The sequence below is a fragment of the Chelon labrosus genome (assembly GCF_963514085.1).
Source record: "Chelon labrosus genome assembly, chromosome: 9".
NCBI classification, from domain to species: domain Eukaryota; kingdom Metazoa; phylum Chordata; class Actinopteri; order Mugiliformes; family Mugilidae; genus Chelon; species Chelon labrosus.
Genome location: NC_140359.1, coordinates 29,943,062 through 29,963,430, shown reverse-complemented (window position 1 = coordinate 29,963,430; position 20,369 = coordinate 29,943,062). Strand labels below are relative to the sequence as shown.

At 46.6% G+C, this 20,369-nt stretch overlaps 2 protein-coding genes across 2 annotated transcripts; both read right to left on the bottom strand.

Moving 5' to 3' along the window:
• slc18a1 (solute carrier family 18 member A1) lies at positions 1–12,834 on the bottom strand. The gene is made up of 17 exons (XM_084550632.1): positions 12,732–12,834; positions 9,208–9,306; positions 6,805–7,049; positions 6,605–6,729; positions 6,386–6,444; positions 6,192–6,275; positions 5,956–6,048; positions 5,013–5,102; positions 4,890–4,933; positions 4,698–4,758; positions 3,962–4,057; positions 3,767–3,845; positions 3,431–3,482; positions 3,222–3,285; positions 2,993–3,112; positions 2,777–2,910; positions 1–2,484 (listed from the first exon to the last, which is right to left on the bottom strand). Exons 1-17 carry the CDS (start codon positions 12,772–12,774, stop codon positions 2,374–2,376), a joined length of 1,599 nt encoding a protein of 532 aa, XP_084406758.1. The 5' UTR covers positions 12,775–12,834; the 3' UTR covers positions 1–2,373.
• Positions 12,835–15,466: 2,632 nt separating this feature from the next.
• On the bottom strand, positions 15,467–20,331 carry ppiaa (peptidylprolyl isomerase Aa (cyclophilin A)). Its single transcript, XM_084552258.1, has 4 exons — positions 20,171–20,331; positions 18,366–18,485; positions 17,455–17,627; positions 15,467–15,888 (listed from the first exon to the last, which is right to left on the bottom strand). The coding sequence occupies exons 1-4, from the start codon at positions 20,237–20,239 to the stop codon at positions 15,756–15,758; spliced, it is 495 nt and encodes a 164-aa protein (XP_084408384.1). The 5' UTR covers positions 20,240–20,331; the 3' UTR covers positions 15,467–15,755.
• Positions 20,332–20,369: the final 38 nt, after the last annotated feature.

Here is a 20,369-nt window from a genome sequence, read left to right as displayed (position 1 = left end):
TTTAAAACTCTGAGACTAAACAATATGAATAATGCGTCTGTGAAAGTTAATGCCACTAATATTTATTAAAGCTCAGTCTGAGCCAGAGTTCATTAAACCAGGAAGTGATGCAGGTTTTAAACGGATCTCTGGGCAAGAACGAAGGAGATTAAGTCTGAAACACAGAGAAGGTTCTTGACGGTCTTCATCTCTGTGTTGGACTGGTTCGATAAAAATAACATTTATCTGCATACAAACTAGAATAATAGAAATAACAGCCCCTAAATCAAAGGCCAGTAAATGATCTAAAGTTAATGAACGCTGCACTAACGGTGATCTGAGCTGGAGAAGTGAAAGTAGACGAGGACGACGGTTCTTGATAAACAGCAGAAGACGACGAGTTGGGACTCGTTGGACACATCAGAGACGGAGAGCGGCGGCCTTCAGACTGTTAGCGGTGACATTAGCAGCAGATTAAAAGCCAGCGAGCACATTTAGAAGGACTTCTTCTTCTGTTCCATAAATCAGAGTTTCCTCCCTGTTCCCTCAGACACGACCACATCAGAGCAGGAACAAGCTTTGAAGCTGGAACACGGATCAGCGCTCAGACTTTCTAAAGGTTTCAAAGAAGGAGGAAACGTTTTGAAGCCGAGGATGTAATTAAGACACCAGCCAGAGGTTTCTTTCATTTCAGTCAATGAGCTGATCTGAGTTTGGTTGATGGTGTTAACACCGTCTGCTTCAGGCTTCACCGTCACAGTAACAAGCAGCTCTGCTGCTGGACGGAAACATCAGGGTTACATGGTCGTATCAGTGTGAGGTTCATACAGTCAAGTAAAAATAAGGAACATTATGGAAATACTTTGTTAGCCAACAGTCAAGGTTAGCTCAGGTTTTAATATTGTTCCAGACTAGTGCAGGGTTTAAGCTAACCCCTGGCTATGGTTAGCTAAAGGCTAAGTTTAGTATTTGGTTCAGTGTCGCTCCAGGTAGCCTAGCGTTGGGGGTTTAGTCTGAGTTACTTATAACTGGGATGTTGGGGCATCTTGTTTGATGAGGTATGGTTGAGGTTAAATGAGTTTGTTAGTTTGAGATTAGTAAATCAGGTGTTAAATGAACTTTAGGTCTAGATTAGCTCACGGTTATTTTAGCATCTACGTTAGCTGAGGGTTTAATTCAGGGCTAACATTTGTTCAGGTGTTGTTGTAGCTCAAGGTTCAGATTACCACAGGTTTTCAGTTAGTTGGAGGCTAATGTTAGCTGGAGGCTAATGTTAGCTGGAGGCTAATGTTAGCTGAAGGCTAAGGTTAGCTGGAGGTTAAGGTTAGCTGAAGGCTAAGGTTAGCTGGAGGCTAATGTTAGCTGGAGGCTAATGTTAGCTGAAGGCTAATGTTAGCTGGAGGTTAAGGTTAGCTGAAGGCTAAGGTTAGCTGGAGGCTAATGTTAGCTGGAGGCTAATGTTAGCTAAAAACAGTGAGCTGACGTTTCTCTCCTGAAGAACAGATGGTTCACTGTAGTCTCTGTTTGCTAACTGAAGCTAAAGCTAACAATAATAACATCAGTGCTTGTGAAATGATTCTCGGTGAAAGAAAAGCTTTTCATCCACTTCCTGTTTACTTTTCCATCTGACGGAGCTCTGGGCCTGTCGTCATTTTCTCTGACGAAGAAACGAGTCGCCAGGAAATTAAAGAACAGATAAGAAGAACAAACAATCACACACCCATGTTCCTATCTCTGTGAGGACCTTCCATTGACATAATGCTAACCCTAATGCTAACCCCTAAAGCTAACCTTTCCACCAAGGGTTAGGGGTTGACGGCGTCTGAATAAGTCTGAGGTGAGCAGCGTTCAGGTAACAGCAGCTTTTAATCAACACACTCAGGTACAGTTTCACATCTCAACACAAACATGAACAGTTTTAGTTTAACGCGACCGCCTGAAGACCAAACATGAACCTCAGCACATTCATTCATTCACCTCCATGACATGATGAACCAGACATATGACTGAACCAGGAAGTGAAATAAAGACGTGTTTCTATTTTTATGCACAAACAGTTAAAAACAAGCAACGGAAGCAGAAGCAGAACCGACCAGAGACGTCCTGATCAGGTGTTGATGTCATGTCGTCATGAATCTAAATCCTGTGACTGAATCCAGTCGACTCTAGGAGAAGACAAGGAAGACACTTTAAGAATCTACAGGGGACCAACTCTAGGACATTTAGGACCAGATCAGGACGTCCCTAATGCTGCCCTAGCAACAGTTACTAAGGAGGTTACAGAGATGACCTATCAGAGATCTAAGAAGCCTTCAGTGTCTGTTCTGACTGTGGAGAAAAACATGTGGAGACGACATCATGACATGGATGCTAACGTGCTAGCGTGTTAGCACGTCATTCCTCTGTCTCGTCTTCTTCGCTGTAGTCGCTCAGAGGAAACTCACGACTCTCTTTATGTGTGTTGTAGCTTTTTCTGTGCATCACACACTCCTGGTCAATGATGGCCTGAAAGACAGAGACAGAGACAGAAACAGAGACAGAGACAGGGACAGAGACAGAGAGAGACAGAGACAGAGACAGAGAGACAGAGACACAGTGTTGTGTTAATGTGCAGCATCAGATCTCAGGTCTTTGACTCCTCAGTTTCTATTAATGATTCTCTGAAGTTTAATTCAGTTTGAACCAGAAATAATGTTTTGTTTTTGAGTTGACTGTTTCATCATCACCATCATCTTCATCATCATCATCACCATCATCATCGTCATCATCATCACCATCATCATCGTCAGGTATTTACCATCTTCTCCTCTCGGACCGCCGGGTTGCGTAACAGGAAGCAGAGCGGCGCGTACAGGATGTTGATCACCCCGATGAACACCATCAGACAGGGAAACCCCACGGCCTGCACCAGAGCGCCCCCTGTGGACGGTCCTGGGGCAACAGACAGAGGTGTGAGCTGCTGTGTGGTGCACTGATTAATGTCCGTGTCCCACTGTGTTCATGAGTGTGTTACCGATAGCGAAGCCCATACACAACGCCACGTCAGCGATGGCGTAGACGCTGCCGTAGACCGAGGCGTGGCGGATGTCCACCAGGTAGCCCATGATGGCCATCATGGAGGAGTCCACCATCCCTGCAGGACAAAACACTGTTAGCTTCAAAGGCTAACTCTGCTAGCATGCTATGAAACCTGAACATGTTTGATTATGATTATATGAGACAGTAAATCAGCTGATCATCACCTATAGCGAAGCCCAGACCTCCGTTTGGACCAATCAGACCATAGATACTGGTGGCAAAGGGAACCTGACAGGAAGTAAACAACACCGGTTTAACATGAGGTCTGGGTCCTGGACATTTACTGGAGGGACGATGATGATGGACAGTTTACAGGACGACAAATGTGGAAATTACTTGTCAGTTGAAGTGATTAATGATTAAAGGGACTTACACACAGCAGACTGATGCCAACGATGAACATCCCTAACATGGAGCAGAGCCACCTGGAGACAAACAGGATCAGGATCAGGACCAGGTTCAGGTTCAGGCTGTATAGCTGCCTCTGGCCTGGTGTAAGGTTTTCTAGATGGTGCAGCATTATTGTTGTGTAGGACTCAAATCCCTGACTACCCTTGAGACCAGGACTACTAGCTTCTAGCTAGGAGGAGCTACCGTTAGCTGTGAGGCTAACAAGCTATCAAACCGTCCACCGTGTTGTGTCCTCACGACCTTCAGAAGGACATGAGAACCATCCAAAAGTTCATTTTGTCCTTATAAGGCTACGCACCGTCCCATCTTATTGGCCAGAAGCCCAAACAGGTTTGTTCCTATCAGGTAGGAGATGCTGGCAGGAAGGAAGGCCATACCTGCAACACAACACACACCTGTTACAGCAGCAGGTCATTCAGAGCCTCCCGGACTAAAAGCTAAAGCATCAGGAGGATCCTCAGCAGACAATAAAGAACCAGAGAGTGGATCGTACCAAGCTGCCATTTTGGGGAGCACATGGTCTGCATCATCCAGATAGGCAGGGTCGGCTCCAGGATGGCCACGCCCATGTTAGCGAAGCACAGAGAGCCTGAAGATGAACAGGAAGAGTTTAGAGAAATACCACAAAGGTTCTAGTAACAATAGAACCAGGCCCACTCTCCATGTGGACATGTGGAGAACCAAAGAACCCAAAGTGTTCCACGTTGGGTTCTTACCTCTTGAAAGTGAATCTGGCTACAAAATCCTCCTGATTCCACTACAGGAGGCAACGTACACACAATTCAACCTTTGGACATTTTATTTCTCCTGGACATCATCACATTCTACCATTGAGATCATTATACAATCCAGAAGAAGATGGAGATTTCCTCCATGTTGTTCCCACATGGAACAGTTCATCTTGTGGAAAAGGGTCAAAGGATCAAACCTGTTTATTTGATCTTTCTGTGCGTCTATTAGCATGTTGCTACCTTTATGCTGTTAGCCTAGCGTAGCCAGAGTCTAATCGGAACCAGAGAAATAAATCCCTCTGCATCACCTGGATAGTCCTCCAACCAATCAGAGACATTTAAACCACCGCATGAAGCTCCGCCCCCAATCAATCTGATTGGTCCAGGCAGATCTTTGCTGGAGCAGAATCAGTTCCCAACAGAGAGACTCCAGAACAACTTTACTACATAAACATGTTGTGTTGGAGGAAGTTGTTCTGGTCTCATCAGACATCTTACCGGCGCTGATGAGGATGTATGGATCTTTTAGCAGCGTCAGTAATGGCGTTCCCTCCACGCTCTGAAACACAACAACAACACGACTGAAACCAGCTGCTTCAGAGTTTCAGACCAGGTTTCTTTTAACTGACTCACAGAGACAGAGGTAGAAATAAATCAGTCAGGGTTGTATTTATTTTAAGAAGGACTCACCCCAGGAGAGATCTTTGAAGGCTGCAGGATGCACAGCTGCAGCACTGCAACACACAGTCACACACAGTAATGAACCAACCTCCACCTGCAGGGGGCAGCACTTCAGGTACTTTGAGTTTTTACCTCCATCAAACACGGCCAGAAAGGCCAGGATCAGGAAGGGGGCGCTCTTCCCCACGAAGTCGTACATCACGCTGCCGAACGGAGCTCCGACTGAAACACAGATTATAAACATGATCACCATCAATGACTTTAAAGATGACCTTGTTCAGACATCCCCTGGTCTCACCTGGTCTCACCTGTCCATCACCTGGTCTCACCTGGTCTCACCTGTCCATCCCCTGGTCTCACCTGGTCTCACCTGTCCATCTACCTGGTCTTAATCTAAATGTGTCTCCACATGCGTCCCCAGCCAGCCCTTGAGATCTGATCTCAGTTTGTGTGTCTGTAAATCAGCAGCGCCATCATGTGGTCAGTAGAATATTGTAGCAGCTGCTGTCTCTAATGGATCTCTACCTACCGCTGGATCAGAACCATCAACAGCTGCTGGTTGCCTTGGAGACATGATCCAGATGTTGGGACAAGATGGAAAGACTCTCACATGATAAGATCTGATTTATCTCCTGAGTTGATTCTAGTTCAGATTAGTTTCTAGTTTAGTTTGGTTCTCAGCTCCAAGACCAGACTCTTTTAAAAGGCTCTCATTACTAATGAACAGACATCACTGATTCATGTGATCATTTCTACTAGTGGTTGAATGAAGGAGTTAAACTCCTCTTCCTCAGATCAGCCCTGTTGAGTAGGTGGTCTTTAATGTGACCCAGGACTCATTGTGTGTTCACACTACCAAAGGAAGGAGGTCACATGTGTCCCAGACCACCTCCACATGTGTCCCAGACCACCTCCACATGTGGACTGACACCAGATCAGTGTTCACACCTGGACCTGTTTAACCTGGACTCTAGAGACCAGATCAGTGTTCACACCTGGACCTGTTTAACCTGAACTCTAGAGACCAGATCAGTCTTAGTGAGGACATTTATAGTATAAAGTGTTGGTGTCTCACTCAGGACGCCCATGGCCAGTCCTCCCAGGGCGATGCCCATGGCGATGCCTCGCTCCTCGTCGTTGGTGTAGACGCTCGCCAACATACCCAAACCTGCAGACACACAATCTGTTTCTATCTTTGTGAGGACCGTCCACCCACATAAAGCATCCCCTACATCCTAACCCTCAGATCCATCAGTCTGATCTGAGTCTATGTAAAGACAGACGTTGTCCTGGAGGACTACAGTGCTGGACCTGCCACCGAGGAGAAGGACGAGCCGATCCCCTGGAGAGAGCGAGCGAAGAACAGCAGAGCGTAGGTTCCTGAAAACGCAAACACTGACACAAACAGAGAATCAGAACTCTGCCCAGAAAACACCACGACGACCATCACCATGACGACCACGACGACCATCACCATGACGACCTGTGTGTCTGAAACTACTCACGGATGGTCGACACGAACATGATGATGAAACCAGCAAACATGGGGATGTGATACCCGACCCTGCAGAGACAGAGAGGAACCAGCAGTCACATGTCAGGTTACACTAATAATACTAATAATACTAATAATAATAATAATTATAATAATACTAATAGTAATAATAATACTAATAATACTAATAATACTAATTATAATAATAATAATAATAATAATAATGAACCTGTTGGTGAGAGGACCGACGAAGGGGTTGACGAGTAGTTGGACCAGAGCTTTAGATGCAAACAACAAACCGACACGAACATTTTCCTCCTCTAGAAACATGCTGTCCTGAAGACAGGAGGACTCCTGCAGGAGGACAGGAGTCAGACTGATTATTACTGATGACGTAGTGACTCAGATGATCCGTCCTCCTCCACCTACTGCAGACGTGTCGTTGGCGTCCAGCTCCGTGGTCGGGACGCTCTGCTCCGATGCTCCGGTCTCCTGCAGGCTGAAGGTGGTGTTGTCAAACAGGGACACCAGAGGAGAGAAGGTCGGGCTCTGCTCAGACCCCGTACCCGGGTCCCAGGCCCCGAGGCTGGGCAGAGGGAGCAGGGAGGGCTGGACGGTCTGGGGTTCTGGGCTGGGATGGTCCATGGCATAGAGGAACGTTGGGATGATTGGCACTGGAGGAGGAAGACTCATCATCATCATCATCATCATCATCATCATCATCACACAGGAGACACTTCATCTGTTTCAGTTCAGTCAGGGTTCAGGCTGAAACTTGACCGGGTTAGTTTGGAGACCTTGACCTGGTCAGACCTGAACTCCTGAAGGATCTGATCCCAGACCACACTGGGAGGTGGTCTGGGTCACATTCTGGGCTTTGAAGCCACTTCCAGGGTTCAGTTCTAATCTGAACTTTGTCTCTAAAATAAATGTGGAGACCAGGTAGATGGATCAGGTTGTTTATGGATCGTTCTTCTCTTTAAACTGTTCATGTTGTGGTTCTCTGGTTCTCTGGTTCTCTGGTTCTATGGTTCTGTTTATGGACTCCAGTAAAAACTCATCATTTCTATAAAAAGACACCAAACTGTAAAAAATGAATAATGTCCAAGATGTTTAAGATGTTTAAATATTTGACAGTGATCCCAAACTCATTTAGAAATGACGGCGTCACAATGTTTGTTTTAAACTTGTTATTTAAAGTTCTTGATTTAAAGCTGAAGGAACAGACTAAACCCAGCTGAGGACAAAAGGAGCAGAGGAGGAGACGTCTCTGAACTGATCCATGTGGATTTAAAGTTCAAGGTGAGGAGGTGAAGAACGTCTGCAGCTCTGAGTCTAACGGAGGACGACAGCATCGACCTCGTCACCGTGACTCCATGTTCTTTAACGGCAGACGACCTCCCGGTTTAAAGCTTCACTCATCTGTAAACTCAACGTTCTCTGTCCAGAACGTCTGTAAGTGTGGGAGATTTCTTCAGACTCAGTGAAATCTGTTTAGAGACGGAACGTTCATAAAGAGACACCACGATGTGGAGCACCCCTGGGGGCCCCTGGTGGCCCCTGGTGGGCCCTGGTGGCCTCTTGCACATTCTGATGAGTTCCGTTTTAATTTAGACTAAATAGTTTGAGGAACTATGAATATAGTGCAGTAGAGTCCAGTCGCATCTAAACTAACAAGAGAAAAGCATAAAGGAACTTCTGAACAACAAGTTCTCTACTTCTACATTTCAGGGATGTAAACGTTTTGTTTCAGAGATTCAACGTGAACTTTAACAACGAAGCAGCTTAGTGGACGCATCAGTGGCTCCACACTAACATGAATCATTGGATGTTTGGGGGGTTATGTCTGGATCAGTTTCTATGGTTTTAGAGCCGTGGAGTCAGAAGACGTTCAGCCTCTTGTTTGTCGTGTGATTGTGAACATTGTGAACGTTGTGACATTGTGATGTTGTGAACGTTGTGAACATTGTGAATATTGTGACGTTGTGACGTTGTGAACATTGTGACGTTGTGACGTTGTGGACGTTGTGAATATTGTGACGTTGTGAACGTTGTGACGTTGTGAACGTTGTGAACGTTGTGACGTCGTGAACATTGTGAACATTGTGACGTTGTGATGTTGTGATGTTGTGACGTGAACGTTGTGAACGTTGTGACGTTGTGACGTTGTGAACGTTGTGACGTTGTGAACATTGTGAACGTTGTGAACGTTGTGACGTTGTGGACGTTGTGAATAATGTGACGTGACGTTGTGAAGTTGTGATGTTGTGAACGTTGTGACGTTGTGAACATTGTGAACGTTGTGACGTTGTGACGTTGTGATGTTGTGATGTTGTGATGTTGTGACGTGAACGTTGTGACATTGTGACGTTGTGATGTTGTGACGTGAACGTTGTGACGTTGTGAACATTGTGACGTTGTGAATGTGAACGTTGTGACGTTGTGATGTTGTGAACGTTGTAACGTTGTGAACGTTGTGATGTTGTGAACGTTGTGACATTGTGACGTTGTGACGTTGTGACATTGTGACGTTGTGACGTTGTGACGTTGTGACGTTGTGAACGTTGTGACATTGTGATGTTGTGAACATTGTAACGTTGTGAACGTTGTGACGTGATGCTGTGGACGTTGTGAACGTTGTGAACATTGTGACGTTGTGGACGTTGTGAACGTTGTGAACATTGTAACGTTGTAACGTTGTAACGTTGTGATGTTGTGACATTGTGAAGTTGTGATGTTGTGAACATTGTGACGTTGTGACATTGTGACGTAGTGACGTTGTGAACGTTGTGCACATTGTGACGTTGTGAACGTTGTGAACGTGTTACTCACCGACCACAGTGAGCAGCATGTTGTCGAGCAGCAGAGCGACACAAACCACCACCAGGACCAGTCTGGGAGAACCTCGACTCTGATGGAGCCACGCCATGTCTGCATGAACACACACACACACACACACACTCTGTAGGTTACCTAGGCAACCAGAGCCTAGAACGTCTAGCACAGAAGAAAACGTAGAATCTAGAAACGTTATGAGCTCACAGCAAAACTCATGATTCAAGTCATGATGACCAGATAAGATCCATGTTAGCTAGCCGTCAGGTTTGCATGCTAAGCTAGGCTAACTGCTAAGCTAGGCTAACTGACCCAACATTTAATTAACTCAGTTAAACCCATCTAAATTAAACCTTCAGTCAAATATTAGCAGCTAGCTAGCTAGCTAGCCAACATAGCATGTAAACAAACAGACATGAACACTGGATGCTCTGTGGCTTCGTAATAAAGCTCAGTGAGCTGAGTGCTGCTGGACGTCATATCACATCTGATCTTTAATAAAACAGCAGGACAGGTTGTTATCGTCACAGACTCCAGATATTAGTCTGAGCCTCCAGACATCAACAGGCTTTAACAGCGAGATAGGAACTCTGAGGCTGCAGAGGTTTTACATTCATCATCAAAAAGAAAACACATCAGCAAGAACGAGCTGGTCCTCAGAGCACAGCCGTCCGTTATTAGCTCAGCTTCATTCTCTTTATTTAATCACTGATCTGTTTCTCTGGTTCAGGTCTAATCTGGACACAGCAACTAAATCTGTTCAGCCCCCAGGAGGGGGGGGCTTGTCTGACAAGACCAAATAAATCAAGAACAGGTCCAGAACTATCGGATCCAGGTCCAAGACCCTGGTCTACATGGACAGGTCAGACAGGAAGAGACTGTTGGCTGGGAGGCTAGGAGGCTAGAAGAGCTACTCTTTACACCACGAGCAATTGTTTTAGATGTTCAACGTGGGCTAACAGGCTAACAGGCTAGCATGTGGACAGGCTAACAGGCTAACAGGCTAGCAGGTGGACAGGTTAACAGGCTAACAGGCTAGCAGGTGGACAGGCTAACAGGCTAACAGGCTAGCAGGTGGACAGGCTAACAGGCTAGCAGGTGGACAGGCTAACAGGCTAACAGGCTAGCAGGTGGACAGGCTAACAGGCTAACAGGCTAGCAGGTGGACAGGCTAACAGGCTAGCAGGTGGACAGGTTAACAGGCTAACAGGCTAACAGGCTAGCAGGTGGACAGGCTAACAGGCTAACAGGCTAGCAGGTGGACAGGTTAACAGGCTAACAGGCTAGCAGGTGGACAGGTTAACAGGCTAACAGGCTAGCAGGTGGACAGGCTAACAGGCTAGCAGGTGGACAGGTTAACAGGCTAACAGGCTAGCAGGTGGACAGGCTAACATGCTAGCAGGTGGACAGGTTAACAGGCTAACAGGCTGGCAGGTGGACAGGTGACTGTCTTTAAAGTAATAGAAGTAAATTAATAGTTTGAATCAGAGGAGACATGAGGTGAAGCAGCGTAAACGTTCAGCGATATGCAGACGACAAACTAATGTACGTTAAGACGAGGATGAAGATCAGACTGAGATCAGTTTAGTTTGGACTCGTCTGCTTTTAGATTTGAGCTCGTTAGCGTTAACGTCAGCTGATTGTTTTAGAGGCTTGTTCCTCACTAACACAGTTACCTCACACAGACTCAGGAAAAAGAAACAAGAACAAGAACCGGAACAAGAACAAGAACAAGAACAAGAACCAAAATGGCTGCACGTTAGTATTCCATTAAAAACTGGTCCCCATGACTCAATAAAAACAAGACCACACACACACCTCTCTTTATTCTCTTATCTCTGTCCATCTCTCCCCCCTCCTCCCCCCTCCTCCCCCCTCCCTCTCTCTGTTTGATGGAAAATTGAAGTCAAATGTAATTGTGACTCTTTCCTTGACGCAGAGTGACTCGTCTGAACATCTGCAGGAAGTTGATGATTTTACTGCGTTAATGAGTTTCTGACGTTTCATCAGAACATTTAAATAAATGAACAAGAAATTAAATCATTCAGGTTTAAATTAAAATGAAATAAATCAATAAAGTAAAATACGGACAATAGACAATATTTAAGAGAATAAAAGCTCGTCTGAAACACATGAGAAAATAAATCTTCAATTAAGAATAAATACAAAAAAGAATAAATAATTAAGAAAAAAGTTACAACAATAAAAATAAATATAATAAGAAATATAATAAAGTTCAATGAGAAGAAGTAAAATAAATCTTACATTTAAAATGAATAAATCTCAGGAGAAGCTGTAAAAAGATTCTGGTTTAAATAAAAAATAAAATAAAAATAAAAGCTTGTTTGAAACACGACACATAAGAAAATAAAAAATAAAACAGGAGAAAATAACAAAAATCAAAAAAGATAAAATCAAATAATACAAAAAGGATAAAACTATAAAGAAATTTGAATAAAAATAAAATAAATAAATCAATATTTCAATTGAAATACGTAAAATAAATTAAGTTAGAATCAAAAGTATTCTCATTAAAATCTAGTAAATCTAAATAAATAACTATGTAAAATAAAAAAGGATAAAATAAAACCATGAATGAGACGTCAGATATAAAGCAGCTGATCAGACAGGTGGCTCCTACCTGGACAACAGACGCTCCTCTGCTGCTTCTTCTTCTTGCAGCGGCTGACCGACTATATATCTGACCTGAGGAAGAGGAGGAGGAGGAGGAGGAGGAGGAGGAAGATGCTTCCTCTCTTTTATTCTGATAGAAACAGACATGTAGCTCCTGACCTGCTGCTCGTTGTGTGTGTTTGTGAGGACGTTTAAACGTTGACTTCCTGTTGATGTGTGATGTCACAGAGGTCCTCATAAAGGTAGAAGGACAGAGGTGTGTGTGTGTGTGTGTGTGTGTGTGTGTAATTGTGAGCATCTGCTGTTCTTTTATTGAAGCTCTGGACGTTATCTCCTCGTCCTCTGTTTACAGAGTCATGTGATCATCATACGTGTTACAGGTTTGTCTCCATCAGCTGCTTCCACTTCACTGTTACAGGGCAGCAGATAGGATCAGGGGGGCCCCGGGGCCCTGAGGGGCCCAGCCGGGCCGGCAGGAGCTCCTTATAGCCTCCTGGCTAACAACAGCTCTTCCTAGCTTCGTAGCTAATACTCGCGCCTCCTAGCCTCCTGGCTAACAGCAGCTGTTCCTGTCCAGGTAGCGTCACAGACCTGGTCCTCTGGAGTCCTGGAGTTCCAGATTCACCGTCTGAACTTGTTTGTTTGGTTTCCTGTTCCCGGTGGAACCGAGCCTCGTTGTTGTTGGATCAGCTGATCATCTTTAATCACCTGTAAACGTTCACACATCCGCTGCTTCAGCTCTAATGAGTCTTTATCTCCACCTCTCCAACCACATCAAGTAAAACCAACCCCCCCGCCCCCCCACTCTGAGACGGCTCGGCCTGTCTCTGGCTCCAGGTGTGTTTTAATCTCTCTGTGGTGTCACATATCAAACGCACCCCCCTCACCTGAGGCCTCCAGGAAGGAAGCGGAGGGCGGCGCTGTCTCCATCTTCAAACGCACCTCCAGGACTTCTGAGGAGGAGGCTGCTGACAGAGGACGGATCAGAGGGAGGGGACGGGAATAAAAACCACCAGAGCAGCGCTGCAGGTTCATCTCTGAGGGTCTGATCAGACGCCTTCACTCTTCTACGGAGACCAGAGAAGAAACAATCAGACAGACGAGAGGATGAGGACGTGGATGTGTCCCGGCGTCCTCTGTGCGTCTCTGCTCTGTGTCCTGGCTCTGGACTCCAACACCATCAGGTCCAAAGAGACACCGCTGCAGAGACCTGAGACACCGGTGAGGAAACAACTTCATACTAATTACTTTATATTTTTTATTTTCTGTTCTGAATGAATAAATCAGCAGAAAGTTGATCTGAGAGAATGAAATAAAAACTTTATTTACTGATGCTGCTGTGATCAGCTGATCAGACGTAAACACAAACTTTAATTTGATTTCTTAGATTCTAACAAATGAAGCCGAGCTGATCAGCTGATCAGGAACGTCACATATTCAAATAATAAACTGACCTCTGACCTGTCCATCAGGGTCGTTCCCACGGCGACAGAGCAGAGACAAACTACAACTCCCGGCGGCGGCCGACGTCTCCGTGTTCGACGGCGGACTGCAGCGCTGCTCCGGTCAGGTTTTACATGTTAACCGTTTGCTGGTACCGTCCATCCACCCCGACCTCCTCCTCACTCTTAACATGTGTTTGTGTCTCAGAGAGGACGCTGCAGTAACCGAGCCCAGAGACCGTCCTCTAACAGACACAGAGACGACGAAGGCTTCAACAGGACCAGAGGTGAGTCCCTGACCTTTGACCTGGCTCCCAGAATGCACTGCAGCTCCCCCATGACCCCCCGCCCCCCCGTGTGTGTGTTTCAGCTCCAGAGATGTCGGGCTGCGTGCGGTCAGGTGACTGCGGCGCCGGTCTGTGCTGCGTCCGGTACCTGACCGGTAAACGGTGCCAGAGGATCCCAGCCGAGGGCCAGGCCTGTCTGCTGAGGGGCCCCACCAAGGTCAGGAGGAACCTGGGCCGCTGCGACTGCGACGTCGGGCTGTCCTGCACCGCGGAGCCAGGCAGGAGCAAGGGCCAGGGGGTGTGTCTGCCCCGGAGTAGGCGGGGACAGAGGAAAACACGGCATTCTGGGAAAAAGAGGAGGACGGCAGAGAGGAGCTGCTGAGGGCCCCATGAACTCTGGACGTCACATGTTCCTCTGGCGGCCATCTTGGAACTGTTTAGATAAGGATAAGGCTAGGTGGCTAGTTAGCTTAGCATCGTCTCAGCTGGTTGTCACATGCAGTGGTTCACACTGAGGTCCGCGGCCCTTCGGGGGCCCCTCAGAGATTCAATTAAAGTTGACTCTCAGGTGTGTGTGGGCGGGGCTTAGACTGGCTTTGATTGACAGGTCCTGGAGTCTGGTCACAGATGAATCGTTAATTAATTAAATATTAATTATTGTTTCTTAGTGGATAAAAACTAAAGTGACTAAAGATCAGTCACATGATCAGTTCAAACATTAACAACGTTTTATTGTGAAAAACATTCATTCATCTTCTGTCTGTACCCGGCTGGCCTCAGGCAGATGGTCCCTCCATATCAGCTGGTTCTGGTTCTGGTTCTGTTCGAGGGTTCTTCCTGTTAAAGGGAGTTTTTCCTGCCACCGTTGCCTTCAGGCTGCTCTGGGGGTTTCAGGCCGGGTTTTTGTAAAGCGTCTTGAGACGATTTGTATTGTTATTGACGCTATAGAAATAAAATTGAATTAAACTGAATTGAATCTTCTGTAACCTCATGGGGGTCTGCTGGAGCCTATCCCAGCTGTTATTGATCTAGAGGGGGGTCCACCCTGGACAGGTCTCCAGTCTGTCCCAGTCTAACACAGAGAGACACTCTGAACCCAACCAGCATGTCTTTGGACGGTGGGATATTTAATTTACAAATAAAAGACTAAATCTATTTCATGTGTTCATTTTCTTACATCTGGTTTTTCATTATTAGATTTTATTACTTTTGATTTTTAATTGTAAATAAAATGATTAAACTAAACATGTTTTTGTATTTAATATTGAATTATAAACAGTCTTTGTAACGATGTTACAACTAAAAACAGAAAATGGTTCAAAGTTGTTTTATTTCCAGTTGAATAAAAAATAGTGGAGGATATTTCTAATTAGATCGTTGAAGTTCAGATTTTAATTTAGAAGGAATTAAATTAACATTTTATTATGAACACGTTTAGTTTTATATTCTGGATGTGTTCACTTCTTTACATTTCTTCATAATTTATTTCCATTTAATACATCTTCTCATTTTAAATTTGACACAATTTGTACATTTAGTGTTTATACATTGAATGTTGCAGAAGTTCTAAATTAGTTCGTATTTTAAATTTTAGTTCTACATCATCTACATCTTAAATCTTTTTATCTCAAATCAAAGCCAGTGTTTAATTCATCCCCAGTGGTTTTTCCTGTAATAAATAAAATGATCCAGATGTTTGGACTAAATCTGTTTGACTCATTCCTGATCATGTTGATTTAAAGCTGCTGAGGTGCAGTACCAGCCTCCACCAGCAGGCGCCTCCAGTTGATCTGGAGGAAACTAAAGTCACTTCCTGACTCCGTTTCATGTCCAAACTAAAGCCGAGTTGAATCTGAACCTTTTAATAAACAGTGAAGTTAAACCAGAGACACGTTTCATTGTCAAGGCATCTTTTGTTTTATTTCCTTATTCATTTTTTCTTTAAACAAAAAGAAAACAGTTGGGACTTTGTGGAAAAACGTTAATGCAAAAGAAACTTTCAAAAAGGCAAAGTCACGAATGCAGCAACATAATTTCAACAACAGAATAAAAAAAACAAAAATGGAGGGCGGGCGGGGGGGCTCAAGATCCATCAATAGGAATGTTGAAGGTGGAGAGACGGAGCCTAAAAAGAGGGGCGTGGCTACAGGGAGGAAACAGGAAGTGTTTTAAGTGCTGGAGCTCAGAGCAGACCACAGTCGGCGATCACCACCTTGCCTTTGGGTTTTCCAGACTGGGTGCCCAGGTCCTCCATCTTCTTCACCACATCCAGACCCTCCACCACGCTACCGAACACCACGTGCTTCCCGTCCAGCCTGCAGGCAGAGAGCACGCCGTCCACACGTTAAACACACGTTAAACACACGTTAAACACACGCCGCGTCAACAAACACTGTTCTATGAACTCATTCTGCTTTACGTCTAAATTCTGAAGAGAAATCTTGATATCATTACATATTTAATGTCTAAATGTTTTCTTCACATCTTTAATATATTTAAATATTTTCTTTATTTCCAAATAAACACAGTGAGGCCTGAAGACTTCCTCCTCAGGTATGAGTCAAGTTGATCAGATTTCTTTCATTTCTGGTTCAAAACAAACTTTAATTAAAACTGAAGATGAGTTTTAATTCATCTGTTGAGTGAACTGATGAATTAAAACTGAATGATGCTGTTTTAGTTCCATTAATGATGAACTCATCTAGAACCAAAGAGTCTAAATAAACCTCCTCCTCATCGTCACATTCTCTGCTCTACATATTTTAATGACTCATTTTCTCCAGGAGAAGGTTCATCTACTCGCTGCATTTAAACTTTAATGAGTTTCTGAAGCATCTTTAAAAACCTTTAAAGTCTGTTGGATAAAACAGATTCTGTCCCTGAGACCAGAGTGACGCTGAGCGGCTCTAGAGCGGACCCTGTGACGCCGAGCGGCTCTAGAGCGGACCCTGTGACGCCGAGCGGCTCTAGAGCAGAGCAGAGTGAAGCTGAGTGGCTCTAGAGCGGACCCTGTGAAGCGGAGCGGCTCTAGAGCGGACCCTGTGACGCCGAGCGGCTCTAGAGCAGAGCAGAGTGAAGCTGAGTGGCTCTAGAGCAGAGCAGAGTGAAGCTGAGTGGCTCTAGAGCGGACCCTGTGAAGCGGAGCGGCTCTAGAGCGGACCCTGTGAAGCGGAGCGGCTCTAGAGCGGACCCTGTGAAGCGGAGCAGCTCTAAAGCGGAGCAGCTCTAGAGCGGACCCTGTGAAGCGGAGCGGCTCTAGAGCGGACCCTGTGACGCTGAGCGGCTCTAGAGCGGACCCTGTGAAGCCGAGCGGCTCTAGAGCGGACCCTGTGACGCTGAGCGGCTCTAGAGCGGACCCTGTGAAGCCGAGCGGCTCTAGAGCGGACCCTGTGACGCTGAGTGGCTCTAGAGCGGACCCTGTGACGCCGAGCGGCTCTAGAGCGGACCCTGTGACGCCGAGCGGCTCTAGAGCAGAGCAGAGTGAAGCTGAGTGGCTCTAGAGCGGACCCTGTGAAGCTGAGCGGCTCTAGAGCGGACCCTGTGAAGCCGAGCGGCTCTAGAGCGGACCCTGTGAAGCCGAGCGGCTCTAGAGCGGACCCTGTGAAGCTGAGCGGCTCTAGAGCGGACCCTGTGAAGCCGAGCGGCTCTAAAGCGGAGCAGCTCTAGAGCGGACCCTGTGAAGCTGAGCGGCTCTAGAGCGGACCCTGTGAAGCCGAGCGGCTCTAAAGCGGACCCTGTGAAGCCGAGCGGCTCTAGAGCGGACCCTGTGAAGCCGAGCGGCTCTAGAGCGGACCCTGTGAAGCCGAGCGGCTCTAGAGCGGACCCTGTGAAGCCGAGCGGCTCTAGAGCGGACCCTGTGACGCTGAGCTCGTGGTTCGTACCAGGTGGTTTTGGCCGTGCAGATGAAGAACTGGGAGCCGTTGGTGTTGGGGCCGGCGTTGGCCATGGACAGGGTGCCACAGCCGGTGTGCTTCAGGGTGAAGTTCTCGTCTGCGAACTTGTTGCCGTAGATGGACTTTCCCCCGGTTCCGTTGTGGTTGGTGAAGTCTCCACCCTGAGAACCAACAAACGCTTCAGAGTCAACTCCCCTGCAGCTCTGATCAGAACTCTAGTCATCTGTTAGTCTGGAAAACTGGAAACTACCAACAGATCAAGACCGTTTCATTATTCAGCAGCATAAACGCTGTAAGTGTTGAATAAAATGAGTTTAGTGGATATTTTAATTAATGACCTCATTTAGACTTTGATTCATTTGAAGATAATTATTCTATTAACAGCATTTTATTGAGAAAACACTAAGACTGATCTGTTTTCATGTTCATCTTGCCAAATTATACATGTTTGCATTTTATACATTTAATATTGCATTACATAATATTTAATGTTTCTAAACTCTTAACATCCAGTTTCTGTAGAGAACTATTTTATTTTCAGATATTTCTCATACTTCATCTTCTTTATTCTATTTATGCAATAAACTGATGAGAGATGTTTTGTCGCATTATAAATATGAAAATAGAGTAGAAAACTATCACGCACTATATTTAATGTCAATACATTTACACATCTTTGTATTTATATGCAATAACTCTAATTAATTAAAAGGACTGGACAGATGTTGTTCAGTCTGTTCTGTCTCGTTATGGATTTTATGTCCGTGCTGCAGAGGTGCAGTACCAGAACTGGTTTTATTAAATCCCCCTCAGGTTTAAAACACCTGCAGACGCTGACGGCCCTGATCAATGCAGGAGTAATGGTGACACCAGCAGTGGGTCTGATGTCATGAAGTCACCTGACACATGAAGCCGGGGATGATGCGGTGGAAGGAGGAACCCTTGTAGCCGAAGCCCTTCTCGCCGGTGCACAGGGCGCGGAAGTTTTCAGCCGTCTTAGGAACCACATCGGCTCTGAGCTGCAGGAGAAACAACAACACGCCCAGAGATGAGTCACTGGTTCAGGTTGAGAAATCATCCCACCGTCTGGCTGCGTGCCAGACAGACAGACGGGACAGGACAGGCAGACGGGACAGACAGACGGGACAGGCAGACGGGACAGGCAGACGGGACAGGCAGACAGACGGGACAGGCAGACAGACAGACAGACGGGACAGGCAGACAGACGGGACAGGCAGACAGACAGACAGACGGGACAGGCAGACGGGACAGGTTCAACGCGCTGAACTTTGATCTGAGCAACCACTCATTCACAACACGACTCTGCTGCAGAGAAAGAGACGATATATAAATATATATATTAACATAAATACTATTAAACGTCATCACAGCTCAACATGTCACTGTACAGCTTTATAATAAAGTTAAAGGTTCCACATTAGAATAAAGCGTCTAGATGCCGTTAGACTCAGGTCTGGTGAGGTAATGCAGCACTGCACCACACTGGTCTCTGCATGGGGGGGGGGGGCAGACCGGTGGGGGGGGGGGTCTGCAGCTTCAGTAACAGACCGGGCTTCATTATTTAAATCAGTCGCAGGGAGCTCCGGTTACCGGGAGCTAACCTCCTGCCGTCTACCGGGAACGCCCGGAGCGGAGCACCGTCTCCACCGTGTGAACAAAAATGGACGCGTTAGCATGTTAGCTGCAGTTAGCATGTTAGCTTCTCACTAACATGGATATAAATAATCTTTATTCCAGTGGAGCAGCTACGAGCTAAACTACATTCTGATAACTAATCACCGACAGGAACGTCCACACCGTCAATCACCGCCGTTAATCACCTCCGTGCCGCTCCCTCCCCAGCTCCCTCCCCCTCCCCCCCCCCAGCTCCGTGGAACTTTCCAGAACGGAACCCCCCCCCTCCCCCTCCCCCTCCTCGCCGTCCCTCAAGGCAACGAACCGGCACCGACAGCTCCGGTATCTAACACCCCGACCACCCCCCACTGCAGATGCTGACGTTAACACCGACCAGCAGCCAACACAAACGGCCCGGTTACACCAACAGCTCGGTTCGCGGCCGCAGAGGTTTTCCGGTGTTTACCGAAGGCCGCGGAGCGTCGACACAAAGAACGGTTAGCTTTAGCTGCGACCGTTAGCTAGCGCGGAAATCTACCGCCTCGTTCCGGCTCACACACGCACTCGCGGGCCTTCAGCGCGTCATCGCGTGACGAACCGTAATCACCGGAGTCTTCAATCAAATCAACCGAATTAACGGAACATGGAGTTCCACGTGATTTAACGTCTTATTCACATTAACTGCATTTAAACCGTGACACGTTTATCTGAACGGAACCAACTCTGCGCTGAAGCTTCCACTAGCTAGCTAAGCTAAGCTAAGCTAAGCTAAGCTAAGCTAAGCTAACGCTGGCGGCGCTGGCTAGGCGCCACAAACACGTGCACGTGCTCCGTTCAAACTCGTCCGTGACAGCTCGGCGAGCCGCGGGGATACTGGACGCTAATAACGGAACTCTGCTGAACGCAGGTTTTAACTGCAGCAGTTTGAAGTGTTTCGCCGCCCAGAGGTTGTTCTTTAAACCCAGCAACACTAACGACCCGCAGGCTAACGTCCACAACACGCAGCCCGTCTGACAGCTCCGACTCCCCGCTACACTCCGCTCCACACACCGCTCCACACACCGCTTACCTCCATCACGATCCGGCCGGCGGGTGCGCCGTCGACGGAGATGTCAAAGAAGACTTTGGGGCCTGACATTTCTGCGGCTGAATGCAGCGGGTGGACTGGAGAGTTTTCCGACGAAGGGACGCAGTGGGCCGCAATGAACCTAAAAAGATGGAGGAATGTGGATTAATTTTATACAAGACCCGGTGGGCGGAGTCGAGCC

Coding starts and splice junctions, on each gene's coding strand:
- ppiaa (XM_084552258.1), bottom strand. CDS start 20,239: ATGTCAGGCCCCAAAGTCTTCTTTGACATCTCCGTCGACGGCGCACCC. Junction 17,628..18,365: donor TCCCCGGCTTCATGTGTCAG/GTGACTTCATGA, acceptor GTTGGTTCTCAG/GGTGGAGACTTCACCAACCA. Junction 15,889..17,454: donor TGCACGGCCAAAACCACCTG/GTACGAACCACG, acceptor CTCTGCCTGCAG/GCTGGACGGGAAGCACGTGG.
- slc18a1 (XM_084550632.1), bottom strand. CDS start 12,774: ATGGAGACAGCGCCGCCCTCCGCTTCCTTCCTGGAGGCCTCAG. Junction 3,846..3,961: donor CTCCCCAAAATGGCAGCTTG/GTACGATCCACT, acceptor GTTGTGTTGCAG/GTATGGCCTTCCTTCCTGCC. Junction 3,483..3,766: donor CTGGCCAATAAGATGGGACG/GTGCGTAGCCTT, acceptor GTTTGTCTCCAG/GTGGCTCTGCTCCATGTTAG.